The sequence below is a fragment of the Sapajus apella genome, unplaced genomic scaffold (assembly GCF_009761245.1).
Source record: "Sapajus apella isolate SASKATOON/1434 unplaced genomic scaffold, GSC_monkey_1.0 scaffold9, whole genome shotgun sequence".
NCBI lineage: Eukaryota > Metazoa > Chordata > Mammalia > Primates > Cebidae > Sapajus > Sapajus apella.
The window spans coordinates 43882772-43902675 of record NW_022436949.1 but is presented as its reverse complement, the minus strand read 5'-3'; the positions used below and the strand labels follow the sequence as shown (position 1 = coordinate 43902675).

The 19904-nt window shown below is 45.0% G+C and overlaps 1 protein-coding gene across 6 annotated transcripts in view; it reads right to left on the bottom strand.

Annotated features, from left to right (window-relative positions):
• The window catches only part of FARP1 (FERM, ARH/RhoGEF and pleckstrin domain protein 1), a 319198-nt gene that overhangs the window by 245483 nt on the left and 53811 nt on the right, over positions 1-19904 (bottom strand). For all 6 annotated transcript variants that reach the window (XR_004268890.1, XM_032277520.1, XM_032277519.1 and 3 more), the window contains exon 2: positions 438-631. Coding sequence is in view for 5 of the 6 variants with exons in the window: in XM_032277520.1 (XP_032133411.1) it covers positions 438-608 (171 nt within the window). In the remaining variant the exon portion in view is untranslated. The remainder of the gene's footprint in view (positions 1-437; positions 632-19904) is intronic.

Below are 19904 nucleotides of genomic sequence, written 5' to 3'. Positions count from 1 at the left end.
TGCCAGTAACCTGGACGTGAGTTCAATACACTCCCCCCACAAACACACACACACGAGCACCAATGTGAGAGAGGAATTGCCTATGACCAGTAAATTAAACTGGGATGCAGCCACAAGACCACTCTTCCCTCCAGTTACATGTATAAACATAACCTATATATATGCACTTACATTACATATATATTTAAATGGAACGTCAGATAAAATTCAAGTGGCGAAGCCACTGACATCACTGTATGGGTGGTTCATGCATAAATCGAGACACTGGAGAGCTCGGAACCAGAATGGGCCAGCGGGCCACGGGGGGCAGAGAGGGAGGTGCCGAACACGCAGGCCCTCCGGCCGCCTCATGTCACTGGCCATGACAGTGAGCCTGACCTCCCCTATCCAAAGGCTGCCCCACACCCCTAGGCTCACAGAGACATTCCCCAACTTACTGGAACTTCAAATGCCTCCTGGGTGTCATCCAGCATCTGGATTTTGATGGACACAAGTTTTCCTGAAGGCGTTGGGGGCGGCTTCTGTCCACGTTCCAAGGTACTGATCCCCGAATTTTCCGGGGCCCCCAGTCGCGATCCTGGGGTCGGCCTCTGCTCTATTTCTCCCATGATGAAAGTGACTTAGAGAATATCTGCAGGAAGCAGTGAGAAAGAAACACACATCAGAACAGGAGGCTCCCTGACGATGCCCGAGCTGTGTGCCACCTTCTCCCCTCGGTCACAGGAATTTCCCTGAACCCCACCTGGGTAGGCAGGGGGCTCCCTCCCCTGCACAAAAATCACACATGGGGAGGTGTCGGTTTCACTCACTCACAAAGTCACCTTTAAGCACTCAAGACATGCAAATACTTTTTGTATACTTTATTCTTTTGAATAATTTTGCATATTGTGCCATATTTTATTCCTTTCTCGTTTTACAGTCTGTTCTTAATTATTCAGTGCCTACAATGAGCTAGGCACTACTTTTTACACATTGGAGTCTGGTGGGAAGATGAGAAACAGTGCCTAAGCCGTATCATTAGTATCCATTAATTATCTTTTATGGACACAGTTACATGCTAAGTACTGTGGCTATTCTAAACAGGAAAAACATGCACTGCAGAGCTCATGCTTATAATCTGGTTGAGGAAACAGGCACACTAACGCAGACAGAGACAACAGAAAGTAGGGTCATTTTTCTTGGTTTCTAGTGCTTATTTCTATTATAATAACCACCTAAAAATTCTTTTCTTTCCAGTCCTTTCCCAAGAAGCCATTCTACACACTATGCTACAGTATCAACAAAGCTATTTTCCTAAAAACCGAGCAATCTCCTTTCCCCTCGAGATGGTCCGCCCTTGTCTCCCGACACCCTCAGCTTCTCCCTCCCCTCCCGCTGCCCCTGTCTGGCTCTAGGTCGCCACATGCGTGGCTCTCTGTGGCTTAGTGCTTTTGCTCTCTTTCTTTACCTGGAAACTTTTACCACTCCTTTAAATCTCAATTCAAATGGCACATCCTGGCCAGGCGTGGTGGCAAGTGCCTGTAATCCCAGCAGTTTGGGACGCCAAGATGGGTGAATCACCTGAGGTCAGGAATTCCTGAACAGTCTGGCCAACCTGGTGAAACCCCATCTCTACTAAAACTACAAAAATTAGCCAGGCGTGGTGGCAAGTGCCTGTAATCCCGGCTACTGAAGAGGCTGAGGCAGGAGAATCACTTGAACCCAGGAGGTGCAGGTTGCGGTGGGCCAAGATCACGCCACTGCACTCCAGCCTGGCTGACAAGAGTGAAACTCTGTCTCAAAAACAAAAACCAATGTCACATGCTGGCATCTGGGGCAGAGCACATGTTGCCATCCCCTCTGTGCTCATGGTAGTCGAGTCCACATGTGTGGAGAAGGCACAGTGATGCCCTTAAAGCAACACAATCTTGAATGTCCTTTGCATCTCAGCCCGACCTAGGCACGATGCCTCACACAGGATGGAGGTCAATACCGGCCGCTTCATGACTGGACCACTCAGCCAGTATATTTATATGTGGCTGCATATTAAGTGTCAGAAGAACACAGGGAATGAGATTTTCATGTGAGATGAAGCAGTTAAAAGTGGGGGAAGGCGGCCCAGCATGGTGGCTCACGCCTGTAATCCCAGCACTTTGGGAGGCCAAGGTGGGCAGATCACAAGGTCAAGAGATCAAGACCATCCTGGCCAACATGGTCAAACCTCGTCTCTACTAAAAATACAAAAATTAGCTGGGTGTGGTGGCATGCACCTATAGTCCCAGCTACTCTAGAGGCTGAGGCAGGAGAATGGTTTGAACCCGGGAGGCAGAGGTTGCAGTGAGCCAAGATCGTGCCACTGCACTCTGGCCTGGAGACAGAATAAGACTCTGTCTGAAAAAAAAAAAGCGGGGGTGGGGTGGGGTGTAAGGCTTCCATCATGGAGAAGGTGACAGCTGAACTCAACTTGGTCTCAAATACTGAATAATAGAAAGAGACAGAAGACAGAAAAGGAAAAGGCCCTCCTGGGAAGTGGAATGGCATCCACACCTAGCTAACAGAAGCACGATGGCACAGGGGAAGGAGAGAGACAATCACAGCCGGAGAGTTCAAGACATATTTTATAAATGGTGTGAAGTCAGGCTCTAGGGCAGCGGTCCCCAACCTTCATGGCACCAGGGACTTGTGTTGTGGAAGACAGTTTTTCCATGAACAAAGCGGAGGCAATGGTTGTGGGATGAAACAGTTCCATGGATCATTAGGCATTAGATTCTTATGAGGGGCGCGCAACCTAGATCCCTCACGTGCACAGTTCACTACAGGGTCCGCGCTCCTATGAGAATCTAATGCTGCAGTTGATCTGGTAGGAGGCGGAGCTCGGACGGTGATACTTGCTCGCCTGCCGCTCATCTCCTGCCATGCGGCTCGGTTCCTAACAGGCCACAGACCACGGTCCACAGCCCAGGGTCTGGGGACCCATCCTTTAGAGGACTTCAAATGCATGGCTGAAAAATATGGTCTTTACCCTGCAGGAAGCAGAAGCCACCAGGGGAAGAACAACAACACAAGAAGAGCAATTTCTTTTTTTTTTTTTTTTTTCTTAGAGGAAGAATGAGAGAAAGAAAAAGAATAAAAAAAAAAAAAAAAGAAAAAGAATGAAGGAAAGGAAGAAAGAGGAAGAGGAAGAGGGAGGGAGAACAGGGGTGTTGCTTTATTGCCCGGGCTAGAATGCAGTCTAAAACCGGGTATGCCTGTAATTGTGTTTAATAATAGAGACATTAAAAAAAAAAAAAAAAAAGAGGGAAGAAAATAATTAACAAGCAGCCAACCAATATTTCATTTAAACCTGTAAATACATGTGATGTAGTACTGATAAGAGTGTATATTTTGTGTATTTAAAGTGGAGAGTTCTATGAATGTTAATTAAGTCTACTTGTTCCGGATCTGAGTTCAAGTCCTGAATATCGATGTTAACTTTCTGTCTCATTGATCTGTCTAATATTGATGTTGAAGTCTCCCACTATTATTGTGTGGGAGTCCAAGTCTCTTTATAAGTCTTATATATCTGGGTATTTCTGTATTGGGTGCATATATATTTAGGATCTTTAGCTCTTCTTGTTACATTGATCCTTTTATCTTTATGTAATATCCTTCTTTGCTTCTTTTGATCTTTGTTGCTTTGAAATCTATTTTATCAGCAAAAATTGCAACTCCTGCTTTCTATTTATTTATTTTAGCTCTCCATTTGGTTGGTAAATTTTTCTCCATCCCTTTGAGTCTTTGTGTATCCTTGCATGTGAGATGGGTCTGGATGTAGCATACCAATGGGTCTTGGCTTTTTTTGCCTGTCTGTGTCTATGGATTGGGGGATTTAGTCGATTTAAATTTAGAATTAATAATAATATATGTGAGTTTGATACTGTCATTTAATGTTAGCTGGCTGTTTTGCCCAATAGTTGATGCAATTTCTTAATTATGTTGATGTTCTTTATTTTTTGGTATTTTTTAGAAAGGCTGATACTGGTTGTTCCTTTCTATTTGTAGTGGTTCTTTCAGAAGCTCTTGTAAAGCAGGCCTGGTGGTGATGAAATCTCTGAGTGCTTGCTTGTTCACAAAAGATTTTATTTTTCCTTCACTTATGAAAGTTAGTTTGGCTGGATGTAAAATTCTGGGTTGAAAGTTCTTTTTTTTAAAGATGTTGAATATTGGCCCCCACTCTCTTCTGTCTTGTAGGATTTCTGGTGAGAGATCTGCTGTGAGTCTGATAGGCTTCCCTTTATGGGTAACCTGGCCTTTCTCTCTGGCTGCCCTCAGTATTTTCTTTCATTTCAACCCTGGTGAATCTGGCGATTATGTGCCTTGAGGTTGGTCTTCTTGAGGAATATTTTTGTGGTGTTCTCTGTATTTCCTGGAGTTGAATATTGTCCTGCCTTGCTAGGTTGGGAAAGTTTTCCTGAATAATATCCTGAAGCGTATTTTCCAGCTTGGATTGATTCTCTTCGTCACATTCAGGTACACCTGTCAAACGTGGATTAGGTCTTTTCACATAGTCCCATCTTTCTTGGAGACTTTGCTCGTTCTTTTTTATCCTTTTTTCTCTAATCTTGTCTTTTTGTTTTATTTCATGAAGTTGGTGTTCGACCTCTGATATCTTTTCTTCTGCTTGATCAATTCGGCTGTTAAAACTTGTGCATAGTTCACGAAGTTCTCGTGTTGTATTTTTCAGCTCCATTAATTCACTTATATTCCTCTCTAAATTGTGTATTATTGTTGACATTTCGTCAAACCTTTTTTCAAAGTTCTTAGTTTCTTTGCATTGGGTTAGAACAAGTTCTTTTAATTCCCAGAAGTTTCTTATCATCCACTTTTTAAAGCCTGCTTCTGCTGATGGAACACAGTCTTTCTCCATCAGGCCTTGTTCTGTTGCTGATGAGGAATTGTGATCCCCTGTAGAGGGAGAAGCGTTCTGATTTTGGGTATTCTCAGCCTTGTTAGGCTGGTTTCTTCCCTTCGTTATAAATTTATCCATCTGTGGTCTTTATAATTGCCGTCTTTATAGTTGGGTTTCTCAATGGACGTCCAACTTGTTGATTCCTGGTGCTAGAATCTGAGCAACCCACTGTGCTGGCCTAAACAGCGGTGTTATGATTGATGATGCTTTTCTGACTCTGCACCGAGAACCGCCGCACCAAGGCAGTGGCAAAACCGCCTCACAGGCCTCAAGAGTCGCGCTGGCGACACGTGGGGCTCCTCCGCTGGGAATCTCCTGGTGCGTGAGCAACAAAAATTGATCTGAAACTGTGGCGTCCTCTCGTTCTGTGCTCTTTCAGTGGGAGCTGCAATCCCGAGCTGCTAGTGATCAGCCATCTTGGATCTCTCAACAAGAGCAATTTCAAACAAATGAACTTGAGGATGGTACTACATACAACTGAAGAGAGAGACCTGGGAGGGCAGGGGCGGCGGCATCCAGTTACAAATCAGCTGTGACAGTTCATGCTTGAGGTGCCAATCTGGACGGCCGCAATGGAAATCAAAGGGTGAAGCTATAAAATCTGCCTTTGTGGAAAACTAACCAATGTTACAAATGGTTAGCTACCAAGAGGAGGGGGTCAAAGTTCAACAGTGATCGGGAAGTTTGAAATGAGGGCAGAAGGGAGGCAGTGGCGGGGGAGTGAGTGTGCTCTGAACACTCCCTAGGGTTATAAAAGGGCGTCCTGTGGGCTGTCCTGGCCGGGAGCTGGAGCTGGATCTGGGCTATGGGTTCAGGGTGAAAGCCGCACAAACGAATGAAAGGGGGTGAGTGTAACCAAAAAAGCAAAATGAACCTCCAGGCCCAATGGTCAATGGAGGGTCAATGAAGAAAGAGGAGGTGGGAAATAGAGACCCCAGGGGCACTTCTGGACAAAGGAGCCACAGGACGGGCACCACAGAGCTACCCGGGATGCAAGGGGCAGGGCTGTGGGTGTGTCTCACTCACACTTGAGAAAGTCACCCTTCATTCCTTTCCAACTATTCCCTCTTTCCCAAGAAGCCATTCTAAAATTCTACACATTGTACATAGTATCAACGAAGTATTTATTTGAGGCAGAGTCTCGAGATCTCAGCTCACTGCAACCTCCAACTCCCGGGTTCAAGCAATTCTCCTGCCTCAGCCTCCCGTGTAGCTGGGATTACAGCATGCATCACCACATCACCACATCCAGTTTTTTTTTGTTTGTCTTTTTGAGATGCAGTCTCCCTCTGTCACTCAGGCTGGAGTGCAATGGCACTATCTTGGCTCACTGCAACTCTACCCCCCAACTTCAAGCGATTCTCCTGCCTCAGCATCCCGAGTAGCTGGGATTACAGATGCCCACCACCACGCTCATCTAATTTTTGTATTTTTAGTAGAGACGGGGTTTCATCATGTCGGCCAGGCTGGTCTTGAACTCCTGACCTCAAGCGATCCGCCCATCTCAGCCTCCCAAAGTGCTGGGATGACAGGTGTGAGCCACCGTGCCTGGCCAACAAAGTTATTTTCCTAAAAACAAAACAATCTTTCCTCCCCAGATAGGCTATCTCCTGACACCTCGGCTTCTCCCCGCCCTCCCACTGCTTCTGCCTGGCTCCAGGTCTCCATGCGTGGCTCGCCGTGGCTGAGCGCTTTGCCCTCTTTCTTCACCTGGAAACTTCTACCATTGCTTTAGAACTCAGGAAAGTTTAAAGTCTTCTCTTCAGCAAAACCATCCGGTTTGCAAATCTCATCTTGTAGAGTTTTCTTGCCTAACTCATTCTCAGCCTTTTCCTTAAGAATAGGTCCCAGAAGTTTCTTAGGAATTCCTTACTTCGCCTGCAATGAAACCTCTTATGCTGTCACTATAGACTGGAGGGCTGGCCCTGAGGTCAGCAAATCAGAAATTATGGGGTCACATCCACAGCATTCCAAATCATCAGGGCCTAACAGGGTGTGTCCTTCACTGGAACAGGGTAAAGGCCTGATCACGGACTAGGAGGCACCACTTACTCCTTGTTTCTCCCACACCCGCCTTGCTCACCTACCGTCCATCAAAGCCTTGGGAAGGTTTTACTCACTGCTTGTGTCGTCCGGGAACACGGGGCTCTAAGCCAGGCAATGCTTCTGGAACTGGCACTGTCTGTCTCAGAACCCCGAATTACCAGATGACATATGCAGTGGAGGTCTGAGAACTGCTTTTTTTTTTTAAAATGGAGTCTCGTTCTGTTGCCCAGGCTGGAGTGCAACAGAGCGATCTCGGCTCATTGCAACCTCTGCCTCCCAGGTTCAAGCAATTCTCCTGTCTCAGCATCCTCAGTAGCCGGGATTACAGGTGCCCACGGCCATGCCCAGTTTTTTTTTTTTTTTTTTAAAGTAGAGATGGGGTTTTACCATGTTGGCTAGCCTGGTATGAAACTCCTGACTTCAAATGATCCGCCTGCCTCAGCCTCCCAGAGTGCTGGGGTTACAGGTGTATTCCACCACACCAGCCCCTTCTTTTTTGAATGCCCGATTCCACAGATCTGTTATATAGGTGTCTTTCTCATTTCTGCCTCAAATAAGCTTTTTCTAAGCATCTATTTCTAATATGTTTGGTTGTGTGATCTCTACTTTGATTCATTCACTCACTAGTCTTGAGGGATGAGACCAGCCCTGGTTAATCCAGGATCCCAATGTAGTGCCTTCACCAAAATGGAAAACAGATCCTCAATATCGGGTCAACAGAGAGAGACAGACAGACAGAGGGACAGAGAGACCGAGAGACAGAGAGACAGAGACAGAGACAGAGACAGTGAGACAGAGAGAGAGAGACAGAGACAGAGAGAGAGAGAGAGACAGACAGACAGACAGTGAGAGGAGAGGAGGGGAGGGGAGAGAGAGAGAGAGAGAGAAAGGAGGAGGAGGAGGGGGGTGAGAGAGACAGAGAGAGAGAGACAGAGGGAGAGAGACCGAGAGACAGAGAGACAGAGACTGAGAGACAGAGAGACAGAGAGAGAGAGAGAGACAGATAGACAGAAAGAGAGATAGAGAGAGAGAGAGGAGAGAGGAGGAGGGAGGAGAGAGAGAGAGAAAAGAAGAGGAGGAGGAGGAGGGGGTGAGAGAGAGACAGAGAGAGAGCGTGCGTGCGTGTGTGTGTTTGTGTGTGTGTGTGTGTGTGTAGGGAGTGGGGGAGCACTATATTATGACGTCAGCTGTGTCCAAAATAATCTTTATAAGCCAGGCAAAATTACTTCTATTCCATATATGTTTTCTGTTCACTGTCTCATAGTTAAAAATAAATGCAGACAGACAGAGAGAGAGAGAGAGAGAGAGAGAGAGAGAGAGAGAGGAGAGGAGGAGGGGGGAGAGAGAGAGAAAAGAGGAGGAGGAGGAGGAGGAGGGGGGAGAGAGAGAGAGAGGCAGAGAGAGAGAGACCGAGAGACAGAGAGAGACAGACTCTTAAAAATAAATGCAATCTCCAGAGAAAACTATGCCACCAGTGAAGTTGGCCTTCCCCATTCCCAGCCCCTCCGTGTACTTTTTCCTACTGTCGTGTGGCCCCTCCCCACCCCACCTCCTCTTCCCTGCACTTGTGTAGCACAGACAGGCCCTGCGCATGGTCATTCACACTGTGCTTCAGCTGGGCTTGTCCCTCTGAGTCAAGCAGGCATGGGCCTAGCTATGGTGTTCATGCCCATCCAGGGAATGGATGATGGCAGAAGGAAGGGGTCTACTCTCCCACCTCAGCCCAGCCTAAAGGTGCCCAGACCCTCCCTGAAAATATTTTCTCCTGGCCCTACCCAAGCAAAAAGTAAGACCCCTCATCCTCTGAACTGAATCCTTTCTCTTCCTCTTGCCTAAGATCCCCAAATAAATATATATTCTAATTTCTAGCACCTTGGCATTTAAAATTTTAATTGAGTTCGTCATTAACAGCTATTTGGTAGCTTAACTTCCTTTCTCTTTAGTTCTCAAATGATTTCATGTCTAGGTTATTTCTACTTCTGGATATTGATGCTTGAACAAAGTATGCCATACCTTCTTTTTGTTATCATACTTGCACGCAGACTGCTGCTGTACACGGAAAGGTCTGTTTAATTCAACCGTAAATGCGGCCAAGAGTTTTGAGCTGAGCATCCTGAGAATGCTAAAGAAACATCTCAGGAACACTGGCAAGTCATAAACGAGTAACCACAATTGATGCTTGATATCAAAACCGGTAAGACCAGTAATGTAATGCCGTCTTCCAGGTAAACAAGTCCAACAAAACTAAGGCTTCTAGTGTATAAATATTAACCTATGCTCTATTCTGAATTTATCTCCATTAACTTTCTCTGTCTTCTGTATTTTCTGAGTAGTCAAAATAAAGACTAGTATTTCCTTCCTTGTGATATCTCATTACTGAAGTGATGATTCCAGAACTTAAAGTTAAAAGCGGCTTGCAAAACTACTTTATCAGTTAGCTCTATTTGAAAAGTTACTTTAAAAAAGTAATGACAAAAAATAACAAGATTTTTAACTGCCAGAGAAAAGATAAAAAACTAGAGTTGTCTTGTCAGAGTATCCTGACTTATAAGGGCTTCCTCTTGGAATTCACCCAAAAGCAATAAGCAGTACACTAAAAAATGCAAATTCCATCCCTGAGGAAACTAGAAGACATCTGCAGCCCCAAACCATAAAATGTAAGAAAGAGGTGCCAAGTTGCAGTGAAGGTCAGAAAGAATGGAAAGAAAATGCTTACAGAGGCCACAGGTCTCAGGTAAAAATGGCAGAGCCTCATTCCCCCAAATAAGCAACAAACCAGTCATAACTTTCTTGGAATAACAGGGAGAGATATGCAGATTCACAGTAATCAGCTTCCCCGGGCACAGTGTGATTGATATGAAATGAGAAGCCATACAGGCAAGCCATATTTGTAGAAAGCAGTCTGTTGCTAAGGCAAGATGAAAAACACAGAGACTGCATTAGACATACCACTAAGGTTCGCCACCAAAGTTTCAGCAAGTAAGGGAATAGCAAAGGTTGAAAGCATTACACACATACAAACACACACACACCCTCAAGTCATGAAAATTCCAATTAGTATGGGACATGGCTCTGTCTGCTGGCCCACTGAGGCTCCTGCAAAGAGCTACTTCATACCTACCAACCAAAAAACAAACAAAAACCTTTACAAAGATGCTACAAGAAAAAAGAAAAATGATAGATGAACTTCCAAAGAAATCTTACATGCAACAGATTAAAGCTTTGTCCAAACATATTGTTACAAATTAATAAAACTTCATGAAATTACTGAGTCCAGAGACAAAAACATAAAAGGATTTACAAGACTTCAGGGAAGCTATGGGAAGATATTAGCAGGAAATAAAGAATCAACATCACTAATCATTAGAAAATGCAAAATCACACCCACAGTAAGGTACTTCACACCCACTGTAATGACTACAACAAATAAGACAGACAATAATAAGTGTTATCAAGAATGTGGAAAATCTGGATGTGAGGGTGATCTGGCTGCGACATCTGTCACCCCACTGATTGTCAGGGTTCCTTTGTCTGGGGGTGATTGCCAGGGTTGATTTGGCTGACCTGGCTGGCTAGGCGGGTGTCCCCTTCCTCCCTCACCACTCCACGTGTGTCCCTCCCAAAGCTGTGTGCTTGGTCAACGAGGATGACCACCCCCAACAGAGGAGGGCCAGTCTTGCGGTCAAGGGTACACAAGTGGCTGGGCTCCCATGTTAGAACCTTCAAACAAGCTCTCAAGAACATGGAAAATCTGAAACTCACATTGCTGGTTGCTGGAAGGAATATAAAATGCTGCAAACACTTTAAAAAGCATTTTGGCAGTTTCTTAAAAACTGAATCATAAGTTTGGCATAGAACTCAGCACACCCTTCTCCTGGTGACCCCACAATTCCACTCCTAGGTATCTTCCCAGGACAAATGAAAACGTATGTCTACGCAGACGTACATGCCGATGTCCACAGCGAAAAATATAGCCAACAAGTGGATAATCCAATAACCCAAAGAGTGATCGACTGGTGGGTAAATAAACAAAATGCGATATATCCATACCAGGGAGCACTGTTCTGCCACAAAGACACACAAAGTGCTGACACACGCCACACAGATGAACCTCGAAAACATTCTGCTTAGTGACAAGAGCCACATGCAAAAGACGGCACAAACCTATGATCCTGTTAAATGTAATTTCCAGCAAAGGCTTTATCAGGAGGACAAATATCCAGAATGTGGTTGCCTGGGGCTGGAATTAGGAGCCGCGATCAACAGCAAAGGGCACAAGGAATTGAGGTGTCTTGGGGGAGGATGGACATGTTCTAAAACTGGACTGTGGCGATGGTCATACAGCTCCGTAAATTTACTAAAACCCTCTGAATTGTACACCTGAAACAGGTCTAAGTTATGATTTGTGATTACATCTCAATAAAGCTAAAAATGTCTATGTATCCACAAATATTCCCATGAACACAAAGAACTCTCTGGAAGGAGAGGGAAGTAACTGGAAGGAAAGTGGACTCCAATGAGGCAGCCAGCCTGGCCTGGAAGAAAAGCAAGGATGGCTGGGGACTGGCTTTTCATCAGATGCTCTTTCAGACCTTTTTAATTTTGTCCCATATACCTATATGTTTAATTAAGAAGTAATTTGGGCCAGGGTGGTGGCTTATGCCTGTAATCCCAACCCTTTGGGAGGCTGAGGCAGGAGGATCACTTGAGGCCAGCAGTTTGAGATTAGCTTAGGCAACACAGCAAAACCCCATCTCTATGAAAAATGCAAAAATTACCCAGGCATAGTGGTGAGAACCCGTAGTCCCAGCTACTTGCAATGCGGAGGCAAGAGGATCACTTGAGCCCAGAAGTTTGAGTCTGCAGTGAGCTATGATTGTAACACTACACTCCAACCTGGGCAACAGAGCAAGACCCTGTCTCTTAAAAAAAGAAGAAAAAAAAAAAGTAATTGTAATTAAGAAGGATATGTTTAATCAAGAATTAAACAATTTTTAATCTACTAAAAGCACACACTTCTACCAACTACTCCTGCCCCACTGAGAGCATAAATTGAGTGAGATGAAATCACAGTGAAGAAGAACTACCGTCAATCAAGCCGGGCAGATGAAGAGGAACTTTTCGCAAGAGTTTGTTTCCTCTCTTCCAGTTTTAAATGCAAGCAACTGAAAAATTCCAGGTTAAGAAAAATGCATAGAAACTTGTTATTCAAAGAAGCCCCAGTGGTAGAGCTGCAGGAAGCCAAACGGCTGGGTTCTGGGGCCCCCAAGCACGTCTATGCCCCATGTTGAGAGCAAAGGAATGTACACGTGCCTTTGAGTGGGGCCAAAAATCAAGTGTCAGACACCCAGGAGAGCAAAGGGCAAAGGGCGTGGGATCAATCTCCAACAGCTCCATGCATCTGGCTCTGCTCTCAGGAGCAGGAACTGCCACAAAGCCACCTTGTGCCTCTGTCCCTGGGGAGCCTCAGGCCAGGAGCTGGTCCCAGGAGAAGACGGGGTAGAGATAAGCTAGAATCCAGGCTGCCAGCCTGACCCTCCTCAAGAGCAAAGCAGCTCAGCTTGACTTGTCACAAGGAGTTAGATAAGGGGTTTTGACAGAGTTCAAAAACAGCTGTCTCTGTGGATAGATCTGCTTATTTCCAAAAAGTCTGTGAGAGAGAAACAACTCTAGATCAACTGTTTTACATCAACCAGATATTTCAAGCAGGAGGAACTTCGAGGCCTGTTTGATTATTTGGGAAAAGGAGACCAGGCTATTAACTGTCTACAAGTAGGGTGTCCCTATTTCTACAGCAAAGCAAGGAAATGAGAATTAACTGCAGAACTAAAGCTTATTGCTTCACTGTCCCTTCTTGGCACCAGATTTTTAACAAAAATTTTTTAATGAAAACTTTAATTTAAATTAAACTTAATTAATCTTAACAAGTCTCTGGAAAATAATGAAAACTCAGAGCAAAAGAGAAATTTTCTCCTCTATCATTTTCATAGGAGTTATTTCAAATGTCAAGTTCTAACCCCATCCCTTTTTCACTCACACACCTGAGTCCAGTCAATACCAAGTTAAATGTAAAAATTCCCAGCATGGCATTTCAACCACCTGCCATGATGTCTCTCCTTTCAAGTAAACCACATTCTAATCCAACTCAACGCTGCTGTTTGGCACTCTTGCATCTTCCTGGCACTAAGTTTTTGCTGTTCTGCTTTTTTTTTTTTTTTTAAGGCAGGGTCTCGCTCTGTCACCAGCCTGTAGTGCAGTGGCACAATCTCAGCTCACTGCTCACTGTAACCTCTAACTCCTAGGCTCAAGCGTTCCTCCCCCGTTCAGCATCCTGAGCAGCAAGGCTGCAGGGTACCTGCCACCACACCCACCTAGGTTTGTAATTTTTGTAGCGACAGTCTTGTTATGTTAGCCAGGCTGGTTTTGAACTCCCAGACCTAAGGGATCCGCTCACCTTGGCTTCCCAAAGTGCTGGGATTACAAGCATGAGCTGCCACGCACAGCCTGTTTTGTTTCTTCCTGCTAAAACACCCTCTTTGAGTTGGCTAATGGGTACAAAAACACAGCAGGGAAATTATAGTTAACAATAATGTGTTGTCTATTTCAAAATAGCTAGAAGAGAACTGGAATGTCACCAATACAAAGAAAAGAGGCAATGGCTCTCCCAATTAACCTGATTTCATAATTATACATTGTATACATATGTGAAAATATCACATGTACCACAAAATTGTATACAACTATGAATCTCAGTTTTTAAAATTTTTTTAGACAGAGTCTCACTCTTGTTGCCCAGGCTGGAGTGCAATGGCGCAATCTTAGCTGGGCACAACCTCCACCTCCCGGGTTCCAGCAATTCTCCTGCCTCAGCCTCCAGAGTAGCTGGGATTACAGGTATGCACCACCAGGCCCAGCTCATTTTGTATTTTTAGTAGAGATGAGGTTTCTCCATGTTGGTGAGGCTGGTCAGGAATTCCCGACCTCAGGTAATCTGCCCCCCTCGGCCCCCCAAAGTGTTGGGATTACAGGCGTGAGCCACCATACCCGGCCTGAATCTCAATTTTAAAAAGATAAAAGACTGAGAAAATAAAAAACACTTATATCCAAAAGAAAAAAAAAAACACTGCTCTCTAGCCAGCCCCAATGTCACCTCCCCCAGAAAGCCTTTCCTGATCCAGTCTTTCAGGAAAAAAAGACTCACTCCATTTTCCCCGGGGTTTTGTTTTCATTTAGATTCTACTTCACATGCTTTCTAGGCCTTTCTCCTCTTTTCCGAGGGCAGGGGTCTCCCTTACCTGGGAGTCTGACATCACTTTCTTTGTCTAAGTGCAAGAGACAGCCCTAGGCTCCACTTACAAACTGTGAGGACATCAGGCCAGTCACTCATCCACCCCAGAAGTCACTCTTCTTACCTAAAAGATGGAGAGAAAGCCTCCTCTCTACTGCAGCGCTTCTGAAAACGTGCCCACAAATCAGCATCCGCATCACCTGGGAGCTCCTTAGAAATACAAATTCATCTCAGCCCAGCCCCACTGAATCAAAAGCAGGTGGAGGTTGCATTCCAGGTGATTCCGATGCAGCCTCTGGTCTGAGAAGCATGCTCCAGCTCTACTTCTAAGGGTCTCAATGAAGATTAGCTAAGATGACAGTTGAAGACCACCAGAAAGCACTTACTTGGTTAGGTAACTTCCCCAGGGACAGAGGGACACTGCCGTGTTTCGCACGTGTGTCAAAGGTGGTGAGGGCCTGCTTTTTTCAATAGCTCCTCGCAAGAAAAAGTGCCATGCCTTTGCAATCGATTTTCAATTTATACCCCAACCTTGTTCTAAAAATGATCTAAGTAGGCCGGGTGCGGTGGCTCACGCCTGTAATTCCAGCACTTTGGGAGGCCACGGCAGGCAAATCACCAGGTCAAGAGATCGAGACCATTCTGGCCAACATGGTGAAACCCCAACTCTACTAAAAATACAAAAATTAGCTGGGCGTGGTGGCGTGCACCTGTAGTCGCAGCTACTCGGGAGGCTGAGGCAGGAGAATTGCTTGAACCCGGGAGGCGGAGGTTGCGGTGAGCCGAGATTGCGCCACTGCACTCCAGCCTAGCACCTGGCAACACAGTGAGATGCTGTCTTAAAAAAAAAAAATTATCTAAGTCAGTACTTTGCCCTACACTTTCACTGATTTAGTAGAGCACATATCCTCCATTAAACAGGTATGCAAAGACAAAAATGTGTAGAACAGAAGTAGAGGTGAAAATTACCAGAAAAGTGGGCTCTTTTAGCTCCAGAAAAACCAGAAAACTAGAAAAAAATCTCCACTCATTCCCATTCTAACGATGTCAATTTCTCGATGATTCTGAGTACAAACTTTAAACTTTAGCTCACCCCTCATCCTACCTCTAAGTAAAAGGTCACAGTAACTTAAATGTAAGGAAGATGGCCACCAGCCTCCAGCCCTCTGGATTCCCACACTAACAAGGTCCCTGCAATGCAAACAGAGGCGCATTTTTTAGTCTGCAGCCAACCTTATCGACTTAACACACATCATCCTCATCCGCTCACTAAAGAAAGTCTCACTAATTGACACCAGTCGGCCTCTCCAAATATTTGTAGAAAGCACCCAACCCTTGCCTGGCCCACAGTGAGGAGTGAAGTACTGGCTTTGCTTACTCAATGCCTTTGAAAATAACAAACCCAATGTTGAAAGTATCCTATCATTTAAGTGTCACCATCATCGAGCTCATCACCATTAACAAACATTTATGAGGGCCTATTATGTTTCAGCAACTACATTTCACGCTGTATAGAACACAAAGTAATAATGTGGCACAATATGGTTTTGTCTTCATGGGATGCATAACCTATCAGGCAAGAGAAGAGGTAACTCAGAGATGATTGTTGAAGGCAACTTGTTTACTTCTGATAATAGGTAATAAATGAATTTGAAAAGCCTCAGAGGCCAGGAGCGGTGGCTCACGCCTGTAATCCCAGCACTTTGGGAGGCCAAGGTGGGTGGATCATGAGTTCAGGAGTTCAAGACCAGCCTGGCCAAGATGGTGAAACCCCATCTCTACTAAAAACACAAACATTAGCCGAACATGGTGATGGGTGTCTGTAATCCAAGCTACTCGGGAGACTGAGGCAGGGGAATCACCTGAAGCCAAGATTGCACCACTGCAGTCTAGCCTGGGCAACAGAGCAAGACTCCGTCTCAAAAAAAAAAAAAAAAAACAAAAAAAGCCTCAGATATAAGGATGCGGCCTCACTGAGGAACTGGGACATCAACTAGTCCCTGAAAAAAGGTTCCTAAGTAGCAGTGATGGCAGGTGGCATGGTGTGGGCAGGATGCACTTTTGTGCAGCCAGTGGTATTTACTAAGCATTCACCACATACCAAAAGGCATGCCAATGATGGATCTGACTAATATAAGTGTGAAAACAGTGAAAAGAAAATGAAAGGGCGTGGTGGCTCACACCTGTAAGCCAAGCACTTTGGAGGCCAAGGCAGGCTGAGGTTGGGAGTTCAAAAAAATGAAATACACAGGTGAGTGGCAGCTTTGGTCTGCCTGAAACAGTAGGCCAAGGAGTAGGACATTCATCTGACGGATCAGAATAAGCCACTACAGTGTTTTTCGTTTTGTCTTTTTTAGAGACAGGGTTTCCGCTGTCACCCGTACTGAACTGCAGTGGTAAAATCATGGCTCACAGCTGCCTGGAGTTCCTGGGCTCAAGCAATCCTCCAGCCTCAGACTCCTGAGTAGCTGGGATAGGTGCACACCACAACACCTGGCTAAATTTGTGGGGGGGAAGGGGAGAATGGAGGGGGAAACGTAGAGGGGAGAGTTAAGATGGAGTCTGACTCTGTCGCCCAAGTTGAAGTGCAGTGGTGCAATCTCAGCTCACTATAATCTCTGACTCCCAGGTTCAAACAATTCTCATGCCTCGGCTGCCTTGGTACCTGGGATTACAGGCATACGCCACCATGCCCAGCTAATTTTTTCTACTTTTAGTAGAGAAAGGGTTTCTCTGTGTTGGCCAGGCTGATCTCGATCTGTTGACCTCGTGATCCGCCCTCCTCAGCCTTCCAAAGTGCCGAGATTACAGGTATGGTCCACCAAGCCCAGCCATTGCTAAGTTTTTAAATTGCTTCTAGAGAGGGGTGTCTTGCTATGCTGCCTAAGCTGGTCTTGAACTCCTGGGCTCAAGGGATCCTCCCACCTCAGCCTCCCAAAGTACTGGGATTATAGGTATGAGCCTGGTCTCCATGAGTTTTGTAGCTTGCTAGCTCATTTCTTTGTATTGCTGAATAATATTCCATTGTACGGATATACCACAGTTTACCCATTCCCCTACAGAAAAACATTATGGTTACTTCCAGTTTTTGGCTATGTTAGATGCTTTTCAGGTACAGAAATGGGAACAAGTAGATGTTATCTCTACAAATACAGCAGGATCAACGTGAGGTAGGAAATGAGAAGCAAGGTCCTGGGGCTCACTGGCAGACACTGTGCAGTCAGTTTCTGGCTCAGTCAGGCCCTATCTAGCCTCTGGCAGGTAATTCAGCTGATCGCTGACGTCCTTATCAGAGAGATAACTTGCCTCCTTTGGTTCAGGAGAAAATTACAGGACTTAATAACTAAAAATGTATCTGGAAAGCTATACAAAAGAAAAAAACACCAATGAGTATTTTCTTTAATAAACGGTAAAGAATTAAGTTTGTTTCCAAATCAAGTCAGCACATTCCCAACAGCCTCTATTTAACAAGTAAATTTTGAGTAAAAAGTTCTCCTACCCTCTACCATTTTCCACTGAAGTTTCAGACACTCTAAAAATGATGCTTAAAAAATAAATGTCAGCCGGGCACAGTGGCTCACGCCTGTAATCCCAGCACTTTGGGAGGCCGAGGACAGCAGATCACAAGGTCAACAGATCGAGACCATCCTGGCTAACATGGTGGAACCCTGTCTCTACTAAAAAATACAAAAATTAGCCGGGCATGCTGGCACATGCCTGTAGTCCCAGCTACTCAGGAGGCTGAGGCAGAATTGCTTGAACCCAGGAGGTGGAGGTTGCAGTGAGCAAAGATCGCACCACTGCACTCCAGCCTGGCGCCTGGCGACAAAGCAAGACTGTGTCTCAAAAAAAGAAAAAAGAAAAGAAAAAAGAAACAGATGCCAAAATTTCAGCATGTCCTGCATCCTGTTCCATCATCTACTGACATCTATTCTGGAGTGAGTAACATCTTTTTTTTTTTTTTTTTTTTTTTTGAGACGGAGTTTCACTCATGTTACCCAGGCTGGAGTGCAATGGCGTGATCTCGGCTCACCGCAACCTCTGCCTCCCGGGTTCAGGCAATTCTCCTGCCTCAGCCTCCTGAGTAGCTGGGATTACAGCCACGCACCACCATGCCCAGCTAATTTTTTGTATTTTTAGTAGAGACGGGGTTTCACCACGTTGACCAGGATGGTCTCGATCTCTTGACCTCGTGATCCACCCGCCTCGGCCTCCTAAAGTGCTGGGATTACAGGCTTGAGCCACCGCGCCCGGCTTTTTTTTTTTTTTGAGACAAAGTTTCGCTCATTGCCCAGGCTGGAGTGCAATGGCGCAATCTTGGCTCAGTGCAACCTCCATCTCCCGGGTTCAACTAAGTCTCTTGCTTCAGCCTCCCTAGTAGCTGGGATTGCAGGCATGCATCACCATGCCCAGCTAATTTTGTATTTTTAGTAGAGACGAGGTTTCTCCATGTTGGTCAGGCCGGGCTCAAACTTCTGACCTCAGATGATCCACCTGCCTCGGCCTCCCAAAGTGCTGGGATTGCAGGCGTCAGCCACCGCGCCCAGCCAACATCATCATCTTATACAACTTTATGAGAAAGGCAGGCATTTCCTAAAGTTTACCAAATTCAGTAAATTAGAAATCACAGGGTTTTCTTCAAGGTGGGAAAAGAAAAGCAATTTCTATTAAGCCATTAAAAAAGCAGATGATAAAATTTTCTAACCATTTCAATATTCTTCAAGAAATAAACTATGCAATATTATTATAAGCCAAATGATACTATAATATAAAACAGATGTGTAAAGGTTACCCTGTCCTGGATTACTTCACCTAGAATTAATGATTAAGGACAATAGTGAAATGTCAAGGAAAAAAAGTATGTAATAAAATAGTGAAATCCCTTCTGGGAAAATGAGAAAGTTTAAATGTCAGCCTTGTTGATAAGGCATTTAATTAAACAATGTCTACTAAAGAAACGAATGACGATCAACAGCACATTGTTGCTGTGGATTGCTGAAAGGGAGGGAAAAGTATTTATGTGCTGTCAGATTTGACCACCAGACTGGAGTCATTCTACAGCATGACAAAGAGAAAAATCACTAGCCAGAGAGGCCTGGTTCTAATCCTAACTTTTGACATTTTGAGTGCACTGTAATATTAACTTCCTCTTTCATGGATTTTAGGTTTCTCATTCATAGAATGTGAAAAAAAAAAACCAGTATTATTATTTTAATTTAACCAACACTTATGCAGCACCTTCTCGATGGTAGGAACTGTTCTGAGAGCTTTATAAATTCTAGCTCATTTAATCCTTACAACCGCCATTGGGCGGACACTACCCTGACACCTTTTTACAGATGAAGCAACTGAGGCAAAAGAGATTAACTTGCCCACAGTCACCCAGCTCGTAAGTGGCAGGCACAGGACCAGATGCAGACAGGCTGGTGCCAGAGTGCTTGGTCTCAACTCCCATGCCAAGGGCCATCTGGTACATGATGATTTCTAAAGCCATCACCCTCTCTACCATCCAGCAACTTTATGACTCAATCATTTTAGATGCAATCACAACGTCTCCCCAAACCTCTCACCTTTTGAGCACAAAAGTGCCAATCAAGCTGCCAGGCAAATCACTAAGCTACTGGGGATGCCTAAGGGGGAAGC